The sequence below is a fragment of the Bubalus bubalis genome, chromosome 11 (assembly GCF_019923935.1).
Source record: "Bubalus bubalis isolate 160015118507 breed Murrah chromosome 11, NDDB_SH_1, whole genome shotgun sequence".
Classification (NCBI taxonomy): Eukaryota; Metazoa; Chordata; class Mammalia; order Artiodactyla; family Bovidae; genus Bubalus; species Bubalus bubalis.
In genome coordinates this window covers 94,916,981-94,937,397 of record NC_059167.1, presented here as the reverse complement: position 1 = coordinate 94,937,397, position 20,417 = coordinate 94,916,981, and the positions used below count along the sequence as shown (strand labels likewise).

Below are 20,417 nucleotides of genomic sequence, written 5' to 3'. Positions count from 1 at the left end.
TTTCTGCTAAACTTTCAAATACTTTTCCAACTGCATGACGTGGCTTCTGTGCTTTTCGTTCCTGGATGTTACAGTCTCTGTCCTAAGATCCTGTGTATAGTAGAGATAGTAGAAGTTTAAATTGGTAGGTATGCTTATTCATCCTTTGGTACATCCAAAGGGTTCCAGATGTTATTTTCCCAGATAGTATTAGAGAATTTGTGATGTTAATTAGCTGTACTTGAACCTTAAAAATTTCCCCAAACATGCATGACTTTGGTAATTTCTATGGAATCTACCTACTCTTGCTGGCTACATGTGGTTATTTTAACTAATTAACAGTAAATAAAATTTTAAATTTAATTCTTCAGTTATAGTAGCCACATTTTAAGTGCTCATCAGCTACATGTGGCTAATGGCTACCATACTGGATGGCCCAGAACATTTTCATCATCACAGAACATTCATTGGACAGAACTGAACTATATTAACCTTGAAAGTCACTCTGCTAACACTATAGGGAATTGCTTGGTTTTGAACTGTCTCTTCAGTGTTCTTTACAAAGTGGTAGAGTAGAGTAAACCAAATAATAGAATTCATATCCAAATCTCTTTGCAATTCTGTTTTCTTTTCTGTACATGTTTACAGTAAATTCTTGTAGCCCTGGTATTCTCTGATTCCGTCAAGCAGCAGTACTTGGCATTATTATCTAAGTGAGGCTTATGCTAGAAATGAGCTGCTACTTGTATGTCAAGTTATCTCCTGTTTTATTTTTCATAGTACTTCCCTTCTCTTTTATTCAAATTTAGAGAAACTGTGTTGATACTGAACTAACAAATTCCATGGGCCAACATTATCTCCTGTTTTTACAACATCTTTATTGGGATATAATTCATATACCATAAAATTCCCCCATTTTAGTGTGTTTTTATGGTGGTTTTATATATTTAAAAAATTGTGCAACCATCACTAGTATCTAAATTCAAAACATTTTCATCACCCCAGAAAGAAACTTTGTACCCATTCACAGTCACTCCCTTTTCCTTAGCCTGCCATCCCCTGGCAACAGCCAATTACTTTGTTTCTATGGATTTTCCTATTCTAGGTATTTCATAAAAAGAGAATCATGGAATATGGGGCCTTTTGTGTCTGGCTCATTTCTTTTAGCATAAGGTTTTCAAGATCCATCTGTGTTGTATCATTATACTTCATATTACTTTCTAGGTCAAGTAATATTCTATTCTATCGGTATGCATTTTGTTGATCCAGTTATCAATTGATGGGTATCTGGGTTGTTTCTACTTTTTAGCTCTTGTAAATGTTGCTTGTATAAACATTCATGTGTCAGCTTTTGTGTGGCCATAAGGTTTCAGTTCCCTTGAGTATATACCTGGCAGTGGAACTACTGGATCAAATGGAAGCTGTATGTTTAATATGTTAAAGAGCTGCCTGTTTACTGAGGTGACTGCCATTCTCCATTTCCACCACCAGTTTCATCCCATCCTCAGAACGCTTGTTATTGTTTGTCTTTGTCAATATAGCCATCCTAGAAGGCAATGGCACCTCACTCCAGTACTCTGGCCTGGAGAATCCCATGGATGGAGGAGCCTGGTGGGCTGCAGTCCATGGGGTTGCTAAGAGTCAGACACGACTGAGCAACTTCACTTTCATTTTTCACTTTCATGCATTGGAGAAGGAAATGGCAACCCACTCCAGTGTTCTTGCCTGGAGAATCCCAGGGACAGGGCATCCTGGTGGGCTGCCGTCTATGGGGTCGCACAGAGTCGGACACGACTGAAGCGACTTAGCAGCCGCAGCAGCAGTGGTTATAAAGTGGTATTTTGTTGTGATTTGCATTTGCCTTTTCCTAATAACTAGTGATACTGAGCATCCTTTCATGTCCTTATTTGCCATTTGTATATTTAAAGAAATATCTTATCAAGTCCTTTACCTGTTTTAAATTGGGTTTTCTTTTTTATTGTCAGGTTATAAAAATTCTTTATATATTTGATATTCTTGTTTATCAGGTACCTAAGGTTTCTTATCAGGTACAAAACTTGTAGATATTTACTCCTATTCTGTAGATTATTCACTTTCTTTGATGGTGTCCTTGGAAGCATAACAGGTTTAATTATTTTTTATTGAATTATAGTTGATGTACAAATTATATAAGTTACAGATGTTTATTGTTGATGTACACATTACGTGTTACAGATGTTTAATATATTGATTCACAACTTTTAGAGGTTACATTCCATTTATAGTTACTTTAGAAGATTGGCTACATGGCCTGTGTTGTACAATATATCCTTGTGGCTTATTTTATACATAATAGTGTGTACCTCTTAAAGGTTAAATTTTTACAACATCCCTTTGTTCCTTTTTTTGTTTATGTTTTTGGTGTTTATAGATCAGAAGTATTGCCTAACACAAGGCCACAAAGATTTACCCTTACTTCTCTTCTAAGAGATTAAAAATTTATAGTTTAAGCTTTTATGTCTAGATCTGTATTCCGTATGGAGTTAATTTTTGTGTGTGATGCAATGAAGGGAGTCCAACTTCATTCTATGCAGAGGACATTCAGTTGTCTGTGCCCATTTGTTATGAAGACTGAATTACCTGTTTCATTGTCTTGGTCAGATATCAGTTGACTATAGATGTAAGGATTTATTTCTGAACTCTAAATTCTATTCCATTAACCTATGGGTTTCTGTTTATGTACCATGCAGTATTAACTGTAGCTTTGTAGTAAATTTGAAATTAGAAAGAGTCCTCCTATTCTGTTTTTTTTTTCCCCCAGCATTACATTGGTTATTTCTTGACCCCTTGCATTTCCATATGAATTTTAGAGTCAGCTGGTCAATTTCTGTTTAAAAAAAAAAGGCAGCTGGAATTTTGATAGGGGTTGCATTGAATCTGTAGATCAATTTGGAGATCTCTGCCATCTTAGTAGTATTAAGTCTTTGATCCATGAACGTGGGATAATTTTCCCCTTTATTTTGGTCATCTCTTTTTGCCAATGGTCTTTCATAATTTTCAGTACATATGTCTTATCCTTGTTCTGTTAAATTTATTCCTAAGTGTTTATTCTATTTGTCATCTATTTGTAGTTGGAATCTATTGTGGAATTTCCCCTTAATTTCATGCACATTGCAATTGTAGAAAGATATAATTGACTTCTGTACATTGACCTACTATGTAACCTTGAGTGCTGTGCTTAGTTGCTCAGTCATACCCGACTCTTTGTGACCCTGTGGAGCCTGTCAGGCTCCTCTGTCCTTGGGATTCTCCAGGCCAGAAGACTGTAGTGGGTTGCATGCCCTGCTCCAGGGGATCTTCTCAACCCAGGGATCAAACCCAGGTCTCCCACATTGCAGGCGGATTCTTTTCCATCTGAGCCACCAGGGAAGCCCAAGAATACTGGAGTGGGTAGCCCATCCCTTCTCTAGGGGAATCTTCCCCACCTAGGAATCAAACTGGGGTCTCCTGCATTGCAGACGGATTCTTGACCTGCTGAGCTACCAGGAAAGCCCATGCAAGCCTTAGCTGTATTTTAGCTTTATTTAGCTTTGTTTGGCTGTATTTAGCTTTATTAGCTCTTGCAGTTTGTGTGTGTGTGTGGTCTCCCCAGCCCCTCTTTCTAACTTGATCTTTGCTATAGGTGATTCAAGAAAACTTAGGATGTACTGTGACTTAAAAGGAATTCTTTGTCTTCATTTTCTAGGAGTTGTAGCTGTGGGATACATCAATGAAGCCATTGATGAAGGGGATCCTCTGAGAACTTTAGATAGCCTGTTATTACCCACTGCTAAGATTAAAGATGTGGATCCTGACTTTGCCCTGCACTACCAGGATGTTTTATACCAGGCTAAAACACAGAAATATATGGTAAGTCTTAGTAGGTGTGTTTTTTTATTTATTTATTGTTAGTTGTCTATTTTTTACATAGTAGTGTGCATATTTTAATCCCAAAGGACCTATATAGCATGGAGAACTGTGCTCAATGTCTCGTAACAACCTATAATGGAAGAGAATTCAAAAAAGAATATATATATACATATATATATATATATATATATATATATATAATTTCAACTCTGTTTAGATAATAGGTGTGTTTCTTTTAAATTTACAGACCAGTTTGGGGAGAGAGGGGAAGGGGGGAATCCAAGGGACACATGATACCGTTCGAATGGTCTGTCCTTGTCCTCAAGAGGCTTAGAAACTTCCTGAGACAGAGGGCATTCCCACATAAAATCCACAGCCGTGGAGGTGAGTATGGTGGCCAAGTGTCAAAACGAGGAATGCTCAGAGTGACTCGGAGATGGTTGGGGTTGCTGTGGGCTGGAATCCTAAGATAGGCTGGTGTGGAGGTAGATCAGGAGCAGCTCACGAAGGGTAAAGATGAGTTGGTTTGATGGGTGGGAGCAGGATGATGCAAACAGGTAATGGCAGGGCTACGTGGGCACCAGCTTGGTGTGTTCTAGGCACAGGTGGAAACTGACCTGGCCACGTCCCACTGCAGAGCAGAGGGTTTCAGCTGGCCACAGGGCTCATACTGTGGTTGTGAGATATCCCGTAGATACTGGCCAGCCTGGAAGAACTGGGTGGATGGGAAGAACCGTCTCCTGGTGCTCCCTGGGACTTAGCCACTGTGGCTGCCATGTCCCCAGGTGCAAACCCAGCCCCAGAGGAGTGGGCATCTTGTTTGTACTGGTCTTTACAACCCAGGAATGGCCTCATCTGGAACAGGAAGAACATTTTTGTCTATGGCAAACATTTATTGATCACCTGCTGTTTGCCAGCCACGATAGTGGATACTTTAGCTAATGCAGTCCTCGGAATAAGTCATAGCAGCCCTGTGAACTAAGTGTCATTATCACCACCCCTAACAGTTGCTGTGAGGATCAGATGAAGGTGAGTTACGTGAGGCATCCATAAAGCACGGAGGGTAAGGCTAGGCCATCCCAGGGAAGGCTCAGAGGACAGAAGGCCCTACCTTGGGGAATATTTTTCTTCAGCTCTAATGAGGCAGTTTAGTAGCATGGAGTGAATAGGATTTACATTGGTTTATTTTTTCACTTTTATTGAATTTCTATTTTTTTATAGTATGTGTATGTATAAGTGTATAGCATTTGACATGGAGCATGTCACCCAAAAAAAAACCTTACCTATGCAAAAAAAAAAAAAATAGGGAGAGACTCAAGCCAGGCCTTGTGTGCCCTCATCCCAGCAGTGGGAGCAGACCCTGTCAGCGAGGAGGACCAGGCTGCCCTCCGCTGTCCCTACCAGTGTAGCTGTGGCCGTAGCACGTGACACAGCATTGGACGCTAAAGTTATTAGTTTTGGAGACAGACAGGAACCATTTAGATCTTGGCTTTGCCACCGATCAGCTAGGGATTTTACTCAAGTCACTAAAATTCTTTATGCTTTGGTTTTCACATATGTAAAATTAAAATTATAGTACCTACCTTATAGGATTATGATGAGGCTTAAATGATTACATAATGTAGTAAATGAATAATATATACTAACACATAATTCCCTATTAACACATAGTTACATTGATTATAATGTATGTATGTATAAGTATATAGCATTTGACATGGAGCATATCACCCCCAAAAAAGGGTTTATGAAACATAGCTGGTGTTATTGTGGTACCCCTAGCTGCCGTGCAGGTCAGCGGGTGGTGCGTTGATGTCTTCGTCGCAAGGTCTTCGCTAGACACAAGGCCTGTTCTGGCCACAAATTGGGATCTTCTGCATGCAAAACAGAGGTAGACCTGGGTTTCTCTGCTGACAACCACATGGGGGGATTGTCTTTGAGGTGAGACTGACTCCACAAACCTTTATAGGCAAGCAGTGGATGTCCGCTCCTGAGCACCCCAAGCTCAGGACTTTAGGTCAAGGTGCAATTCCACAGCACCTCTTCAGAGCACTCAGAAGCCCCCCGGTGTCTGCGCGGCACTGCCTCTCTGTGGGGCCTCCCCCTAAGTGTGGAGTGAGAGTTGCTCAGCTGTGTCTGACTCTCTGCGACCCCTGGACTATACAGTCTGTGGAATTCTCCAGACCAGAATACTGGAGTGGGGAGCCTTTCCCTTCTCCAGGGGATCTTCCCAACCCAGGGACCAAACCCAGGTCTCCCGCATCGTAGACGGATTCTTTACCAGCTGAACCTCAAGAGAAGCCCAAGAATACTGGAGTGGGTAGCCTATCCCTTCTTCAGGGGACCTTCCCGACCCAGGAAATTGAACCGGGGACTCCTACATTGCAGGCGGATTCTTTACCAGCTGAGCTACCAGGGAAGCCCTCCTAAGTGTGAAAGCGGTGCTCTTATAGTGTAATTAGAGCCCTGAATATGAGCCTAGGAATCTGAGCTAGAGCAGGCATTAAACCACTATTGACCTATAAAATTAGAAGCTTGAACTACACTATATTGCCATTAACTGAGAGATTAAAGGGCTTTGCTGGTGACTCAGACAATAAAGAATCTGTCTGCAATGCAGACATGTGGGAAGATCCCTTGGAGGAGGAAATGGCAACCCACTTCAGTATTCTTGCCTAGAGAATCCCATGGACAATGGAGCCTCATGGGCTACAGTCCACAGGGTCACAAAGAGTCAGACTGAAGTGACTGAGCACAAGAGGTGATGAAACACTACAGCCCCAAGTGATGAATCTGATTTGGTCAAGTTGCCATCTTTAAACACATTTCTCTTTCTCTGCTCCTTCATTTTGACACATTGTTTTCTCAGCACATTCTCTTTCCCTGGGGAAAAAAAAAGACCTGATTCTGTTATTTAGTGGGGGTCTCTCTTTGTCTTTGAACCTCTGCTGTTTTGATACCTGTAAATTTTCAGTTGTGTATATGAGGCTGTTTCTGTGCCTTACTTTCCAAAAGTCTAGCCTTGGAAAATAATAGAGGAAAATTACATTACTGGTATTGTCAGTGTGAAGTACAGCTTGTGCCAAAGTATATAGTCATTAAGAGTCCAAATGGATGACATCTTAGTAGAATGCTCAGTTTTATCAAAGATTGAGGACGGTGGTGTAAGTTGAGGAGAATTCTTGGTCCTCGATAACAGTATTTCAGGTATAAGCTTGCATACGCACCAGAGTCCTTCCATTTCTTGAGGGAAAGGCTGGGAAGTGGGCCTGGCATATGTTCGCAGAGAGCACACTTTTAGGTCTAGTCACTGGAGGCAGTGAATTGTCAGCTATTTTTAAATTGTAGCCTTTTCTTGAGAATTTTGGGAGGTGTATGAATTATACATCCCAAAAGTTCTTGTTTACTGCATAAAAGTTAAGATATAGTGTTGAATTTTTTTTTCTGTAGGTAAAACTGTATTACAGTTCATTATTTTGCAGTTTGCAGAAAGCAATTTGCAGAAAGCAGTTCCTTCCATTAGGGTTTCTGTCATCTAGAAACTTATTTTAGTTGTTTTTTTTTTTTTGCTTGCTTGCTTTAGTGTTCACCTTAGTTTTACTCTTCATGTAACCACACAGATACTGTAAATGTTCTTTGTGTGCATTTTTGTATTTTTATAGTCTTAAGTCCAATGAAATAGGAAACTCTGCACACTCACAAATTGGCATTTAAAATGTCTTTTATTGTTTTGATGGGCACTACAAAGTGTACAGTCAATGCATGTTCCTACAAATTTGAAAATTCGTCTCACAATCCTTTATGCCCTTAACCACTAATAATCACCTGTCTGATCTCTAAACTGAGGGAAAGATTATCACAAAATATAATTTTCCCATAAAAACTATGTTTAAGGACAAAAATAATGGAGCCATTATTTTAAACTTATAAATGACCTCTTGAATATATTCTTAGCTTTCTTTTTTTTTTCTTTTTTGATATGGCCAACCAGAAATAATATGCCCTGTCATATGGAATACCTTGCCTTCTCAGTATGAATTTAATTGACTTTCATGCTGTTTAGGTACCTTGAGATTTTATTATTTCATTCATTCAACCACAGGATGTGAAAAGCATGGAGCCTTGCCCCACAGACCCTGGGAAGACTTGAGCCTGGCATTATTACTAGAAACTTAGAGAAGGGCGAGGACAAGCCCCTTCTCTACTGCATATGGTACTTAGTAAGTGCTTATGGAATTAACATTTGTATACAAGTGAGCTCTCTAAAGTGCAATAATAAAAATACAAAAAAAGATTTTTGAAGGTTCAGATGAGGAAAATGAACTTCTGGATAGAGAGTCAGGGAAGAGTGGCCCTTTGAGGACTTGGAGAGATGGAAAGAATTAAGGCAAACATGTTAGAAATAGCTTTCCAGTGAGGGGCAGGGGCAGAATGAGAAGTGTAGATTATAGCAAGGGGAGAGGCTCAGCCTGTGCTTACATCCCATGCATGTTTTTTGGTAGATAAAATTAGTGTCTGTCCTGAATGCTAATCTAAATCTTTATAATTTATTCCAAAGCAGTGAATGGTCAATGGAGGTTTCTGAACTGGGAGATTTGAGTGATATATTCAAACTGGCATTTGGGGAAGATTAATCATGGCAACCCACTCCAGTATCCTTGCCTGGGAAATCCCATGGACAGAGGAGTGTGGCAGGCTACAGTTCATGAGATCACAAAAGAGTCAGACGTGATTTAGTGACTAAATAACAACAAATCTAGCAGTGGCCTGAGAAGTGGAGGACAGGCTGGCAGTGATGAGATTGGTTAGAAGGCAGAGGTGGGCCTGGATAACAGATGTACTGAGAGATACTACACACACAGAGTCAGCTGATGAGGCAGCCATAAGCCTGAGAGCTGAAGGAGGCAGAAGAATTAAAAATGACACCGGATACTAAAAACAGATCTTAGCCACCCCCGCCCCTGCTGCACCCTTGCCCCCTGTTCCATCCTCAACCTTCAAGTCATCTAGAGTAGAAACCTTAGAAGTAGGGAAGACGGATATTTCAAGAGCTTGAAGTACCAGTCAGGCAGATGTGTCAGTTACCATGAAGAGAGTAATCTTTTCTCCTGCAATGACACTTTTTTTAAAAAAAGCTAGAGTGTATGTAATGCTTTATTTTGAAGCATTGTTTTTTAGAAGCTCAAAAATGGAGCTGGAGAATAGAGCTCTATGCATATGTTACCTCAAGAATGTATCTTTTCACAAATAGCTTTCCTTGTTCTCTAAGATGGTTTAACCATTGTAAGGTAAGCAGTAGAGTGATCTGTGATTTTTGACATGAGAAAATAAAGGAATGGATCTAGGCCACTATTCAAGCTACCGAGGCACAAAGCTATGAGATAGACAAAGTATAAGGCATCGGTGTTGCTGTGGTAGTAGTTTGCATGGTGAATTATAAGGATGATATTGCTTGGAGCAAAGCAAATGGTAAAAATCACAAAAGTGAGGAGACTCGCCTTAATGTACCACAACCACCTACGATCTTTTGCATTAAGCCTCCAAATGATGGCTGTGTAGCAGTAGATAATGACCAGAAATGGGATTAAGAATCCAAAGAATGCCAAGGAGATGAAGTAGTAGAGCTGGAAGGGCGACGAGGACTCGCATGTGTTGTGGACATCATGGCAGGTGGTGATGTCTTGCTGGACAAGATAGTACTCCTGCTTCAGAATGAAAAATGGCAGCATGTATAAGAAAACCGTTGTCCACACCAGTCCACATGTTAGCAAGGCGTAGGTGCGCTTGGGCAGTCCCCGGTAAGTGAAAGGATGAACGATGGCTAAGTAGCGGTTGATGCTGATGCAGGCGAGGAGCAGAATGGAGCAATACATGTTGCCATAGAAGATGACCGTGGTGGCCCGGCACATGACCTCGCCAAATACCCAGTTGTTCCCATTGAGATGGTAAGCTATTCTAAAGGGCAGTGTAACACAAAACAGAAAGTCTGCAATGGCCAGGTTGGTGTAGAAGATGGTCATACGGATGGTTCTGGTCCTGAAGAGCATCCACAGGGTCACCGTGTTGGCCGGCATACCTACTGCAAACACCAGGATGTAGATGGCGGGTATCAATTTGGTACTTAAAGGGCTGCTCAGGTACCCCATGGTAGCATTATTCACATGGAGATTTGAATCAAGTTCTTCAGGGCACTTGATTTTTCCAGTTTTGGTGGTTCCTGTCCAGCCTTCTATGGCAGAAAGGGGGAACTCTTCAAAAGAATTTTGGGGAGCTCCACGGAAGGTCTTAATAGACAAGGTTGGCTTTGCCAAGTTGTCTGCATCATATTCCATACCTGTAATTGAAAAGAAGTATTAACATATGATTCATCACTGAGGGAGGAGAAGGCAATGGCACCCCACTCCAGTACTCTTGCCTGGAAAATCCCATGGATGGAGGAGCCTATTAGGCTGCAGTCCATTGGGTCGCTAAGAGTCGGACACGACTGAGCGACTTCACTTTCACTTTTCACTTTCATGCATTGGAGAAGGAAACGGCAACCCACTCCAGTGTTCTTGCCTGGAGAATCCCAGGGACGGGGGAGCCTGGTGGGCTGCCGTCTATGGGGTCGCACAGAGTCGGACACGACTGAAGTGACTTAGCAGCATCACTGAGGGATATCTATTGTTCAGGAGACAATAAAACTAGATTTCTTATGCGACATAATTTCTGTAATGATAGAATTTAGGATCCTTTTTATTTTAAACAGTCATTATAGATCAGGTAATCAACAGGAAAGCATTTAATGTATATCATATGCCCCAGCAGCATGCTAACCCATGCAGGAACCCAAACTAGATGACAACTCTTTGTATGTAAGGAAGTATAATACTATAAGAGGAAACAAAATAGCACTTTAAACCATTATAGGCTAATGTCATATTGATTATAAACTGTATAGGCATTCAGACAGTATTTAATAGATTTAGGTGTTGGGGCAAAATGTCAAGGAAAAGATGAACATGAACAAAGATGAAGCAAGGTACATAAAGAGGTGGAATTTAATAGAAGAATAAGAATCTGGTAGGTGATGAATGGCCACAGGCATTGTGTAGGCTGACGTGGGATCTGGGAAGATCAGATAAGTTGATTTAGCAAATGTTTATTGCATGTTTATATGCCAGTGAAGCACAGTTTTAAATCAATACTATTCCTGTCTTCAATTCTCACACTAATGGAGAAGATGCACAAAAGCACATTCTTATGCAAATAAGGTGCATCTGGCAGGTGAAGTTGAAAGAGTAGGTTACAGCCAAATCTCTGAAGGGCCCCTAAACTGTCCCAAGAAATCACGTGCCCATTCACAGATGCTGAGGTTGTATGCAGACAAAACTGGGGACAGAGGGATGGCCACTGAGATAGACAGCGTGATGGCTTCCCGAAGATTCCATGCGCTAATGCCTGGAACCTGCAAATATGTTACCTTCTGTGGCAAAAGGGACTTTCATGGATGTGCTTCAGGATTTTGAGATGGAATGAGTACCCTGCATTGGCCAGTGGGCCAAATGTAATCATAAGACTCCTTATAAAAGGTAGAGGCAAGAGGGCCAAAGTTGGAGATCCTGGAAAAGGCTCTGCCGCCAGCTTTGAAGGTTGGAGAAAGAGCCACGAGCCAAGGAATGCATGTGCTTTGAGAAAGCGACTACAGCAAGAAGACAGGCTCTCTGTTGGAGCCTCCCTGCCGACACCTTGATTTCAGGACTTGTGACCTTCAGAAATATAATAAATCCTGTGTTTTAATTTTGTGGAAATTCATTACAGTAGTAATAGAAAACTAATATAACAGTGATTTGACTTGTGTTTATGGTCACTTTGATGACAGTGTAGAGAAAAGGCTAAGAGGATAAGAAGTGAGAGGCAAAGGGATCTGGTTTGGAGGCTTTGTTGTTGTTGTTCAGTCACTAAATCGTGTCCGACTGTGACACCATGGACTGCAGCACACCGGGCTCTTCGGTCCTTCACTGTCTCCCCGAGTTTGCTCTGGTTCATGTCCATTGAGTGAGTGATGCTCTCTAACCACCTCTCAATCCTCTCCACCCTCTTCTCCTCCTGCCTTCAGTCTAGCCCAGCATCAGGGTCTTTTCCAGTGAGTCAGCTCTTCGTGTCAGGTGAGCAGAGTATTGGCGCTTCAGCTTCAGCATCAATTCCTCCAGTGAATATTCAGGGTTGATTTCTTTTAAGATTGAATGGTTTGATCTCCTTGCAGTCCAAGAGACTCTCAAGAGTCTTCTGCGCACATGGATACTCAGTTGCTTCAGTCGTGTCTGACTCTCTGCGACCCTATGGACTGTAGCCCACCAGGCTTCTCTGTCCCTGGGATTCTCCAGGCAAGAATACTTGAGTGGGTTGGCATGCCCTCCTCCAAGGATCTTCCCAACCCAGGGATCGAACCCACGTCTCTTATGTCTCCTGTATTGGCAGGTGGGTTCTTTACCACTAGCACCACCTGGGAAGCCCCGAGAGTCTCCTCCAGCACCAGGGTTCAAAAGCATCAGTTTTTCAGCGCTAAGCCTTCTTCATGGTCCAACTCTCACATCTGTACATGACTACTAGAAAAACCATAGCCTTGACTATATGGACCTTTGTTGACAAAGTGATGTCTTTGCTTTTTAATATGCTGTCTAGATTTGGAGGCTACTGTAATCATTTCAACTCAAGTTGGTGGGTTACAGAGCTGGAGTAATGGCAGTGGAGAGGTGAAGATGAACACATGAGACTCGGTAATGGAGGCTCAAAGGGACTTAGCATCTGGAGATGGTGCAAGGGAAGCAGGAAGCAAAAATGAGTGGGAGGTTTGTCTTCTGGACAACATTGGAGAAGAGGCAGATGGAGCATGGCGCAAGGCGGGGGGGCTGAGGGTGCAACACAGGGAGAAGCTACGATCTCAGTTTTGAATATTCCTGAGTTCGAATTGCTGGTGCAATATTAGAATGAGAATGTGCCGTGACAGGTTAAACTTAAATGTGGAATCCAGAATTTCAGGAGCCCACATGAGATGTATGGGCCTGTTAGTCTGGGTAGAGACACTACTTTGATTTTGTGTTGAGAAGAAATAATCCAAAGGCAGAATTGAGGGGGAATGTCAGATTTCAAGAGGGGAGGAGACAAAGGAAGAAAAATCAGAAGAGGAAATTGATGATTCAAGAAGTTGGAAATGAAGAAATGAAAAAGAGTATTAAAACAAATTACGTACTACAAATATTTGTCACCTAGGTGGCACATTGATACTAATAATCTTAATTCTTGAGAGAGCAATTTTAAAAACAAAATAAACCTTAACACTCAAACCTGCTTTTCGTTATGTAATTTTCCGTAAATTAATCCTTGACGTGTAGAGAAAGTAGATTCTCTCACATTTCTAACGTTACCTTAAAACGGGCTTTTATGCTGAATGTAAACCTAATACTTATATCGATTTAAAATGCCTCATTCTGCCAGTTACCTCTTTCCACATGAGTTCTGAATTCCTACATGTTGAATCCTGAAGGTTAGTTAGTGTTTAGCAACCTGGCTCTCCTTCAAAGCCGGTTTCTATTCCGGCCTTAATCTCTACCAGTTCACCCTCGGGTGAAGTTGAAGTCTCCCTCATAACCTTGAGATCACAAAAACTGAATTCAGGGCATAAGCAGAGGGTGTCCTTGGAAGAAAGATTAAAGGAAAGAAAAATTGGGGAAGTGGCTCTCTTCGATACCTGTGTGTAGAGATGTGCCACTTGAGTACAGCCACTCAAATCCTTCTGCTCACTTGGGCATTTTGGAAAATTCTTGCATCTGACATCACCCAAAGAGAAGGGCCTTTTCAGGCAGGCACAGAGCTGGAAAATGGAGGCTGAAAACATGCTGTACGAGTTACAGCCCTTCAAGATCTAGTAAGAGAGCCGTTGAAACCCAGTGTGTGTTTGTTTTTGAGAATTCCTGTGATTGAGCAAGACATCATGCCTGAAAACCTGCTGAACAGTGACGCTGTCAACAAGCCTTGATTCCATTTCCATGAGAATTCTGGCTCTGATCCAGCTCAAAGCAGTCTTTTACTCCTTAAAGCCTGGTTTTCCTTAAGAACGAATGCTTGTTAAATTATGTGTGTATTTTTTTTCATGTACTTGAGTGTTTTATACAGGTTCATCTCACGTGATGTCCCTGAAATGTGTTTCAACCTGAGAAAAGGCTTTGGAGAGGGACTGACCCACAGGGAAGAGACTTCAGCCACTAAACGGGAGGGGGGGGCTCTTCCTCTCCATTTCTTCCCAACCCCTATTGACGAAAGCAAATTCGCCGCCTTTCACTTTGCCGCCTTTTATTTTTTTTATAAAACTTTTTAACTGAAGTATAGTTAATATACAGTGTTGTGTCAGTTTCAAGTGTATAGTAAAGTGATTCCGTTTTATGCATATCAGTATGTAATATATATAGATTCTCTTTCCGATTCTTTTCCCTTAAGGTTATTGTAAGATACTGAGTATAGTTGCTTGTGCTATACAGTAGGTCCTTGTTGCTTGTTGTTTACCTGTTTTATATATAATGTATATATGTCAATCTCAAATCCTAATTTATCTCCCCTACCTCATGATCTTACCTTGTCACCCTTTAAATTCCTCCCTTTTCACGTCCAGCAAACCCCACCAGCACCTTGAAGGAACCACGTCTGCAAACTTCTTTTCCTTTGCTCTTCTGCTTGATTTTGGTTCATCCTCTCCCAGAAAGAGCACTCACTCACTGTAACTCCCACACAAGCAGCTGCTCTCCACTGATTCTCTCAACACTGTCCTAAAACCACCTCAGCGATTCCAGCTGTCAGTGTAGGTCACATTCCTTTATAGAGCCTTGGAGTTTTTTGTATAATTTTTATTTTCCTGTTCACTGTCATTTACTCCCATCAGCTCTCTGGCTCCTAAAATGTTCACTGGAGAATGGAACCCCCACAGTAAGGAGGTTGTGGATACCCCTGTCCCAGGTTGATCTAGAGGAAGCAGGAAGTTACAGGCTAACATTGTACTGAGTGAAACAGAAAACACTTCTTTTGGGAAATACTAATTGATTAGCATCAGTGATTATTGAAAGCAGACCAAACACTCTGTCTTTCAGGGAGTATTCTTGTTTTCCTCATTTCCTGGTATTTCCTCATACCAGGAGCTATTAACGTGGGATTTTTTAAATCTCTTTTTAAAAATGTTAATCTTTGCCATATCAGAGGAAATGCTTAGAAAAACAAAGAAGTTTTAAAGAAAATTGATTCCTGACTTAATTGTAGAGCTCTCCTGTCTTGACTGTGCCACAAATTTTTAAATACAAGCAGAGAACAGTCTTGGACAAGATAGGAATAGCGAACAAACTACATCTCTTCACGTCCATGATTCCCCCTTTTAATAACTAAGATTCCACGCTGCCTTTGGGGGTGCAGTTTGTGTGAAATGTAAAAGAGATTAGATTCGGTTGACTCTTGGGACACAAAGTAGCAATCCCACCCGACATCATAAGAAAAGCGCTTACCACTTTGACAGGAAGCAGGCGACAGAAGCAGCGCTCCGACGGCTGCAAAGACGACGGCCCTCATCTTGATCCGAGCCGCCTCTCTCAAATGTGCAAGACTGGGGGGAGGGGGCGGGTTTCACCTCGGCTCCATGTGCCGGCACCCTGGCTCTCTCTGTAGAACGGGGTTCTGCTGTGCTCTGTGGACAGGAAGCCCGCCCGGGTCCTCTGCAGGGAAAGGGTGTGACACCATTCGTGCATGACTCAGGCTGAGCCTCTGAGTGTGTTCCTTATCCGTGGAGAAAGCCGTGTAACTCCTCCCACCGCTCACAGGCCCTTCTGGGCAGAAGCTGTAGTTCCTACCCTGTGTATTTATGTGCATGGAATGAATGCAGATAAGGGCAGTCCTTAATCGAGGTGAGCTGGAAACAGATGCTTAGCCGCAGTTAAATTTAAATCGGTTCCTTATCTCATTTTTACCCACTTTAAAAATAAGGTTCCAGGGTGCCATTTCATTTCTACCTAGTAACTGAGCTGTCAGAAATTATCCTTTTCCTTTTCCTTTCAGCTATTTCAAGTCTTGTTAGATTCATTATGTGATTGTAAACTAAATGAATCACGGAAAGCAAGGTGTTTTTTTTTTTAAGACATTAAAGTTGTTCTAAGCGCTTGATTACTTTGAAAATTCTCCTTCGGTGTCACATCAGTCTCAATTTGTCATCAGTGCTTGGCCGAAGCTTGGTTTCATTGTGTTTTGTTTTGCCATAGGTCATATTCTGAGCCATTCAATAATTCTATGGGGTCAGATAAGTAGGGATCCCCCCCAAAAGAACACTCTTTGTTTAAACTAAAATCATAGCACAACATTAAGATGCAGAGGACTCCCTTTATCCAATGGGTATTGGTGAGCAGGTTTACAATAAACTTTTTTTTCTCAACTGTTGTAAAATATACATAGCATAAAATTTGCCATTTAACCATTGTTAAGTGAACAACTCAGTAATGTTAAGCACATTCACATTGTTGTTTCACATATAAGCTTTTATGTGTAGTTATATTCTGGAGGATATAATTTAATATGCAGTTAAAGAAACTGCATTATAACAAAGTTTCGTATAGTTAACAGCACTTAAACACTAATCTAGTCAGCGCAATAGCTTGTTGACTATAAAAATGCAGCAAGAATCAGAAAATGCAAATTTCATGAGACTTAAGGATAAAGAATAAGGTGGGAGGAAATTGATCTGTGTGAACTTTTCACATCTTATCACACCAAGAGCTTTACAATCAAAAGTCAGCATTTAACATGTATATTACCATGTGTGAAGTAGATCGCCACACCAGGTTAGATGCATGAGGCAGGGTGCTCAGGGCTGGTGCACCGGGATGACCCTGAGGGATGGGATGGGGAGGGCTGTGGGAGGGGCGTTCAGGATGGGGGACACATGTACACCCATGACTGATTCATGTCAGTGTATGGCAAAAACCACTACAATACTGTAAAGTAATTAGCCTCCAGTTAAATAAATTAATTTTTTTTTAAAGTCAGTGCTTAATACTTCAGCCAAATAATATACAATTACCTGGTAACACAGTACAAACTGAGGTAGATTTTAAATTATTTACAATTTTCTAGGAATCCTCTAAATTCAGGAATTTATTACTTGATTTTCAGATGGCCTACTTTCTCTTGACTTAATCCATCTGTAACTCGTATATTAAACCTGGCTTTTTAACTGGAAGTAGAGACTTGAACAGGCTTCCCTGTTAGCTCATTTGGTAAAGAATCCACCTGCAATGCAGGAGACCGCAGTTCAATTCCTGGGTCAGGAAGATCCCCTGGAGAAGGGATAGGCTACCCACTCAGTTTTCTTGGGTTTCCCTGGTGGCTCAGGTAGATGGTAAAGAATCCGCCTGCAATGTGGGAGACCTGGGTTCCATCCCTGGGTTGGAAAGATCCCCTGGAGGAGGCATGGCAACCCACTCCAGTATTCTTGCCTGGAGAATCCCCATAGACAGAGGAGCCTGGCAGGCTACAGTCCATGGGGTCGCAAAGAGTCGGACACGACTGAGCGACTAAGTACAGCACAGAGGCTTGGCCATCCTATAAATACCCTGTTTCCAGTCTTCCGGTGATCAATTGAAAGGAAGACCTTACACTGGTAGGCTTCAGTTTTTACTCTTGGCTTTGCCTTTAAACTCTAGCAACCCTTCGCTGCAGTGGGTCATGATTTCAACTGTTGACTTAAATTATTTTGATTTGCAAAGTCTCTCTTGGGTTTAGCTTATAAAACTAATACCTTCAGCTTTGAAATGGATTGTAACTTTCTTCTCATCTGAATAAAAGTTTGTATGATGCATCTTCTACAGAGGTTAAGTTATGAAGAAATTTGGTAAATACCCTTCAGAGAAGAAAAAAAAAAAATCTGAGAAAGGCAAAAATGAACTTGTGTGGAGCTTAGTTTTTAGGCTGTACCTGGGGGAGTGGTTGGGTTCTCTTTGGCTTAGAAGCAGAGGAAAAATACTTTCTGTTCCCCTGTCCGTTCACCCTCTTCCAGGTCTCAACTTCCCATCTTGCTTACTGTTTGAAGCTTCCACATCCTTTCTCCCAAAAGATGGAAAATCTTATTAGCTGGTGGTTCCCACGTGGCAGATCCAACTAGAGGTGATTGTAGAAGCAGGAACCAAGTCTTCATTCATGGTCTTCTTTAATCTGGTGGTTACAGGATGAAATAGCAGATATTTTGTCTCATTTTCAGAGCCCTTTCCCCATGTACCATCTCTTATTAGGCTCTGAGGGAGATAGAGTTGAAGCCTGCCAACGATGCTGGTGCATGTTATTTCTCCTTCCTGCCCCCCATCCTTCTTGAGTCCTAAATGACGGAGCTGCATCTGCCTGGCTCCAACGAACCACCCTCTGTTCATCACAGTCTTTAGGCTATCACACAAGTAGGCAGATATTCCCAGGCTTTTAAAATGAAATGTTTCATCTTCTCTAAAATACTTAATTTCTATCAATAACAAAATTGTTATCTTAGACAAGTTTATATGAAATGCAGTTGCTATCTGGAAGCCTTCTTTAATTACAGTGTATGCTGGCACTGCCTTTGGAGTAAAATCAGAATCATCCCTTAAAGTAAAAATGAGTAAAGGTAACTCAGTACCTTTCTACTGCTGCTTCCACTTCCTTTCTGAAGCTGTCCTTAACGACTTGGTCTTTTCTCCCCCTGCATCTCAACACTCCTAATACAAATTCATCTCTTCTTGGCTATTTCTAAACTATCTCGTTAATATTGCTCTGATCACATTGTATTATAGTTTTTTATTTTTCATTATGGTTGATTACAGGATATTAAATGTAGTTTCCTGTGCTATACAGTAGGGCCTTGCTGTTGATCCAGTAATTATAATTTTTGATGCACCTGCCTATTCTGCTAAACCATTAGCGCCTTGAGGGCCATCACCATGTTTCTATTTGAATACGTTTGTTCTTATTTTTGTCACTGTGCCTGATAAAACCCACACATCATTTTTTCCCGCAAATTGAAAGTGTTCTGTGGCCCCCTGAGCCACCTTCGGAGCCGTAGTTGCTGAGTGATTGGGGGAGAGAATATTTGATTGACCGGGGTAGTCAGAGAAGGCTTTTTTGGAAGAGGTGGCTTTTAAATTAAGGCCTGAATGATAGGAAAAAACCAACAGCCACACACCTGGGGTAGAGCGATGGGATCTGAAGGAGGCTGGTGTGAAGGTCAGGAACAGTGAGTAGACAAGGGGGAGATAAAAACAGGGATGAGCAGGGCCAGATCCTTAGATGCCCACAGTCTGTGAGAAGGGAGTGTTGTTTCCTTCAAACTGCTGGAGAGAACCTCTGAAGGAGTTTCGCAGGGAAATGATGTGATGAGATGTCCTTTTGGGGAGGGGTCATCGGGTTCTCTGTAGGGGGCCACTGGGGTTGAAGCTGACATGGAGACAACAAAAGCAAATAGGAGATCGATACAGCTGTCAAGGGAGCGATGATGGAGGGGGGTGGACTGGACTGAAGGGGTGGTTGTGCAGAGGGGAAAAGTGGTCCCATTTGGAGTCTGTTTCATCAGTAGCGTGTACAGTGTGTGGCCATGCTGGGTTGTTGCTAAATAAGAGTTTGTAGAAATTTTAATAAAGTGGCTCCTTAAAAAGCATTGTTGATTCTGTTTCATCATCATTCACTGTTTTTTTCTTTTATTCTGTGACCACATTCTCAGGACCCTCAAAGTGCTTCTAAAATTCTTTGGCTGGATGAGATACAGCATGCCGTCAACGAGGCCAACAAGGACATAAACACAGCAAAGCAATGTAAGCCCTCGCCGCCTCCTGCTGCCTCAGCTTCGTGCTTGTGTCTGGCTATCCCCCAAACTTCTGTTTTAATTCCTAATTTTTTTAAAGTGTGCCATTTTTAATTTCTGAAAAGATACGAACTCTCACCTATTTTAATTCTTGAATTCGTATTTATACAAAAATAAGGTTGGTCAGTTGCACTGGTTTTTGCAATTAAGTACTATTTCCAGCAAAATCTGAAGTTGTAGCTGAACCAAGTCCAGAAAGCAGAAAATAATTTCTCAACTCTTAAATTTATAGTATAATCAAGTCCTTTTTTATCTTAATCCTTAGAAAGCTAGACCATCCTGCTTTGCATTGTAATAGCATTTTTCAAAGAAACAGAACCATATATATTTTTTCCTATGGAAAAAAAAAAACTACATATGTAGCCATGTTGTTTCTCTGGAAAGCAAGTATCTAGTACTGTCTCTACATGCATTTATATGGAAAAATAAAGAGAGATTTCATTTTAGAAATAGGCTCATGTAATTGTGGAGAGGCTGGAAAGTCCAAAATTTGTCAGGCTGTCTGGCAGAGGCCAGGGGACAGCACTTAATCACCAAAGACAAGTGGCTGTGGTTAGTATAATGTTAATAGCAGAATCAAAGCAATAATTAGGAAAATCTGACACAGAGACCTATGGAATTTGCTAATTGATTGTGGTATTCTTAGAAGCGAAATAGACAGTCT

At 41.5% G+C, this 20,417-nt stretch overlaps 2 protein-coding genes across 2 annotated transcripts in view; one reads left to right on the top strand and one right to left on the bottom strand.

Moving 5' to 3' along the window:
- The window catches only part of IQGAP2 (IQ motif containing GTPase activating protein 2), a 306,733-nt gene that overhangs the window by 209,811 nt on the left and 76,505 nt on the right, over positions 1-20,417 (top strand). Inside the window, exons 13-14 of the mRNA XM_006051068.4 lie at positions 3,704-3,867; positions 19,613-19,703. Coding sequence (XP_006051130.3) covers positions 3,704-3,867; positions 19,613-19,703 — 255 coding nt within the window. The remainder of the gene's footprint in view (positions 1-3,703; positions 3,868-19,612; positions 19,704-20,417) is intronic.
- F2RL2 (coagulation factor II thrombin receptor like 2) lies at positions 7,571-15,684 on the bottom strand. The gene is made up of 2 exons (XM_006051067.4): positions 15,393-15,684; positions 7,571-10,201 (listed from the first exon to the last, which is right to left on the bottom strand). Exons 1-2 carry the CDS (start codon positions 15,454-15,456, stop codon positions 9,132-9,134), a joined length of 1,134 nt encoding a protein of 377 aa, XP_006051129.2. The 5' UTR covers positions 15,457-15,684; the 3' UTR covers positions 7,571-9,131.

Excerpts from the sequence above, each read along its gene's own strand:
- F2RL2 (XM_006051067.4), bottom strand. The coding sequence starts at position 15,456 with ATGAGGGCCGTCGTCTTTGCAGCCGTCGGAGCGCTGCTTCTGTCGCCT. Across the intron at positions 10,202-15,392 it reads GCCTGCTTCCTGTCAAAGTG|GTATGGAATATGATGCAGAC; the intron begins GTAAGCGCTTTT and ends TTTCAATTACAG.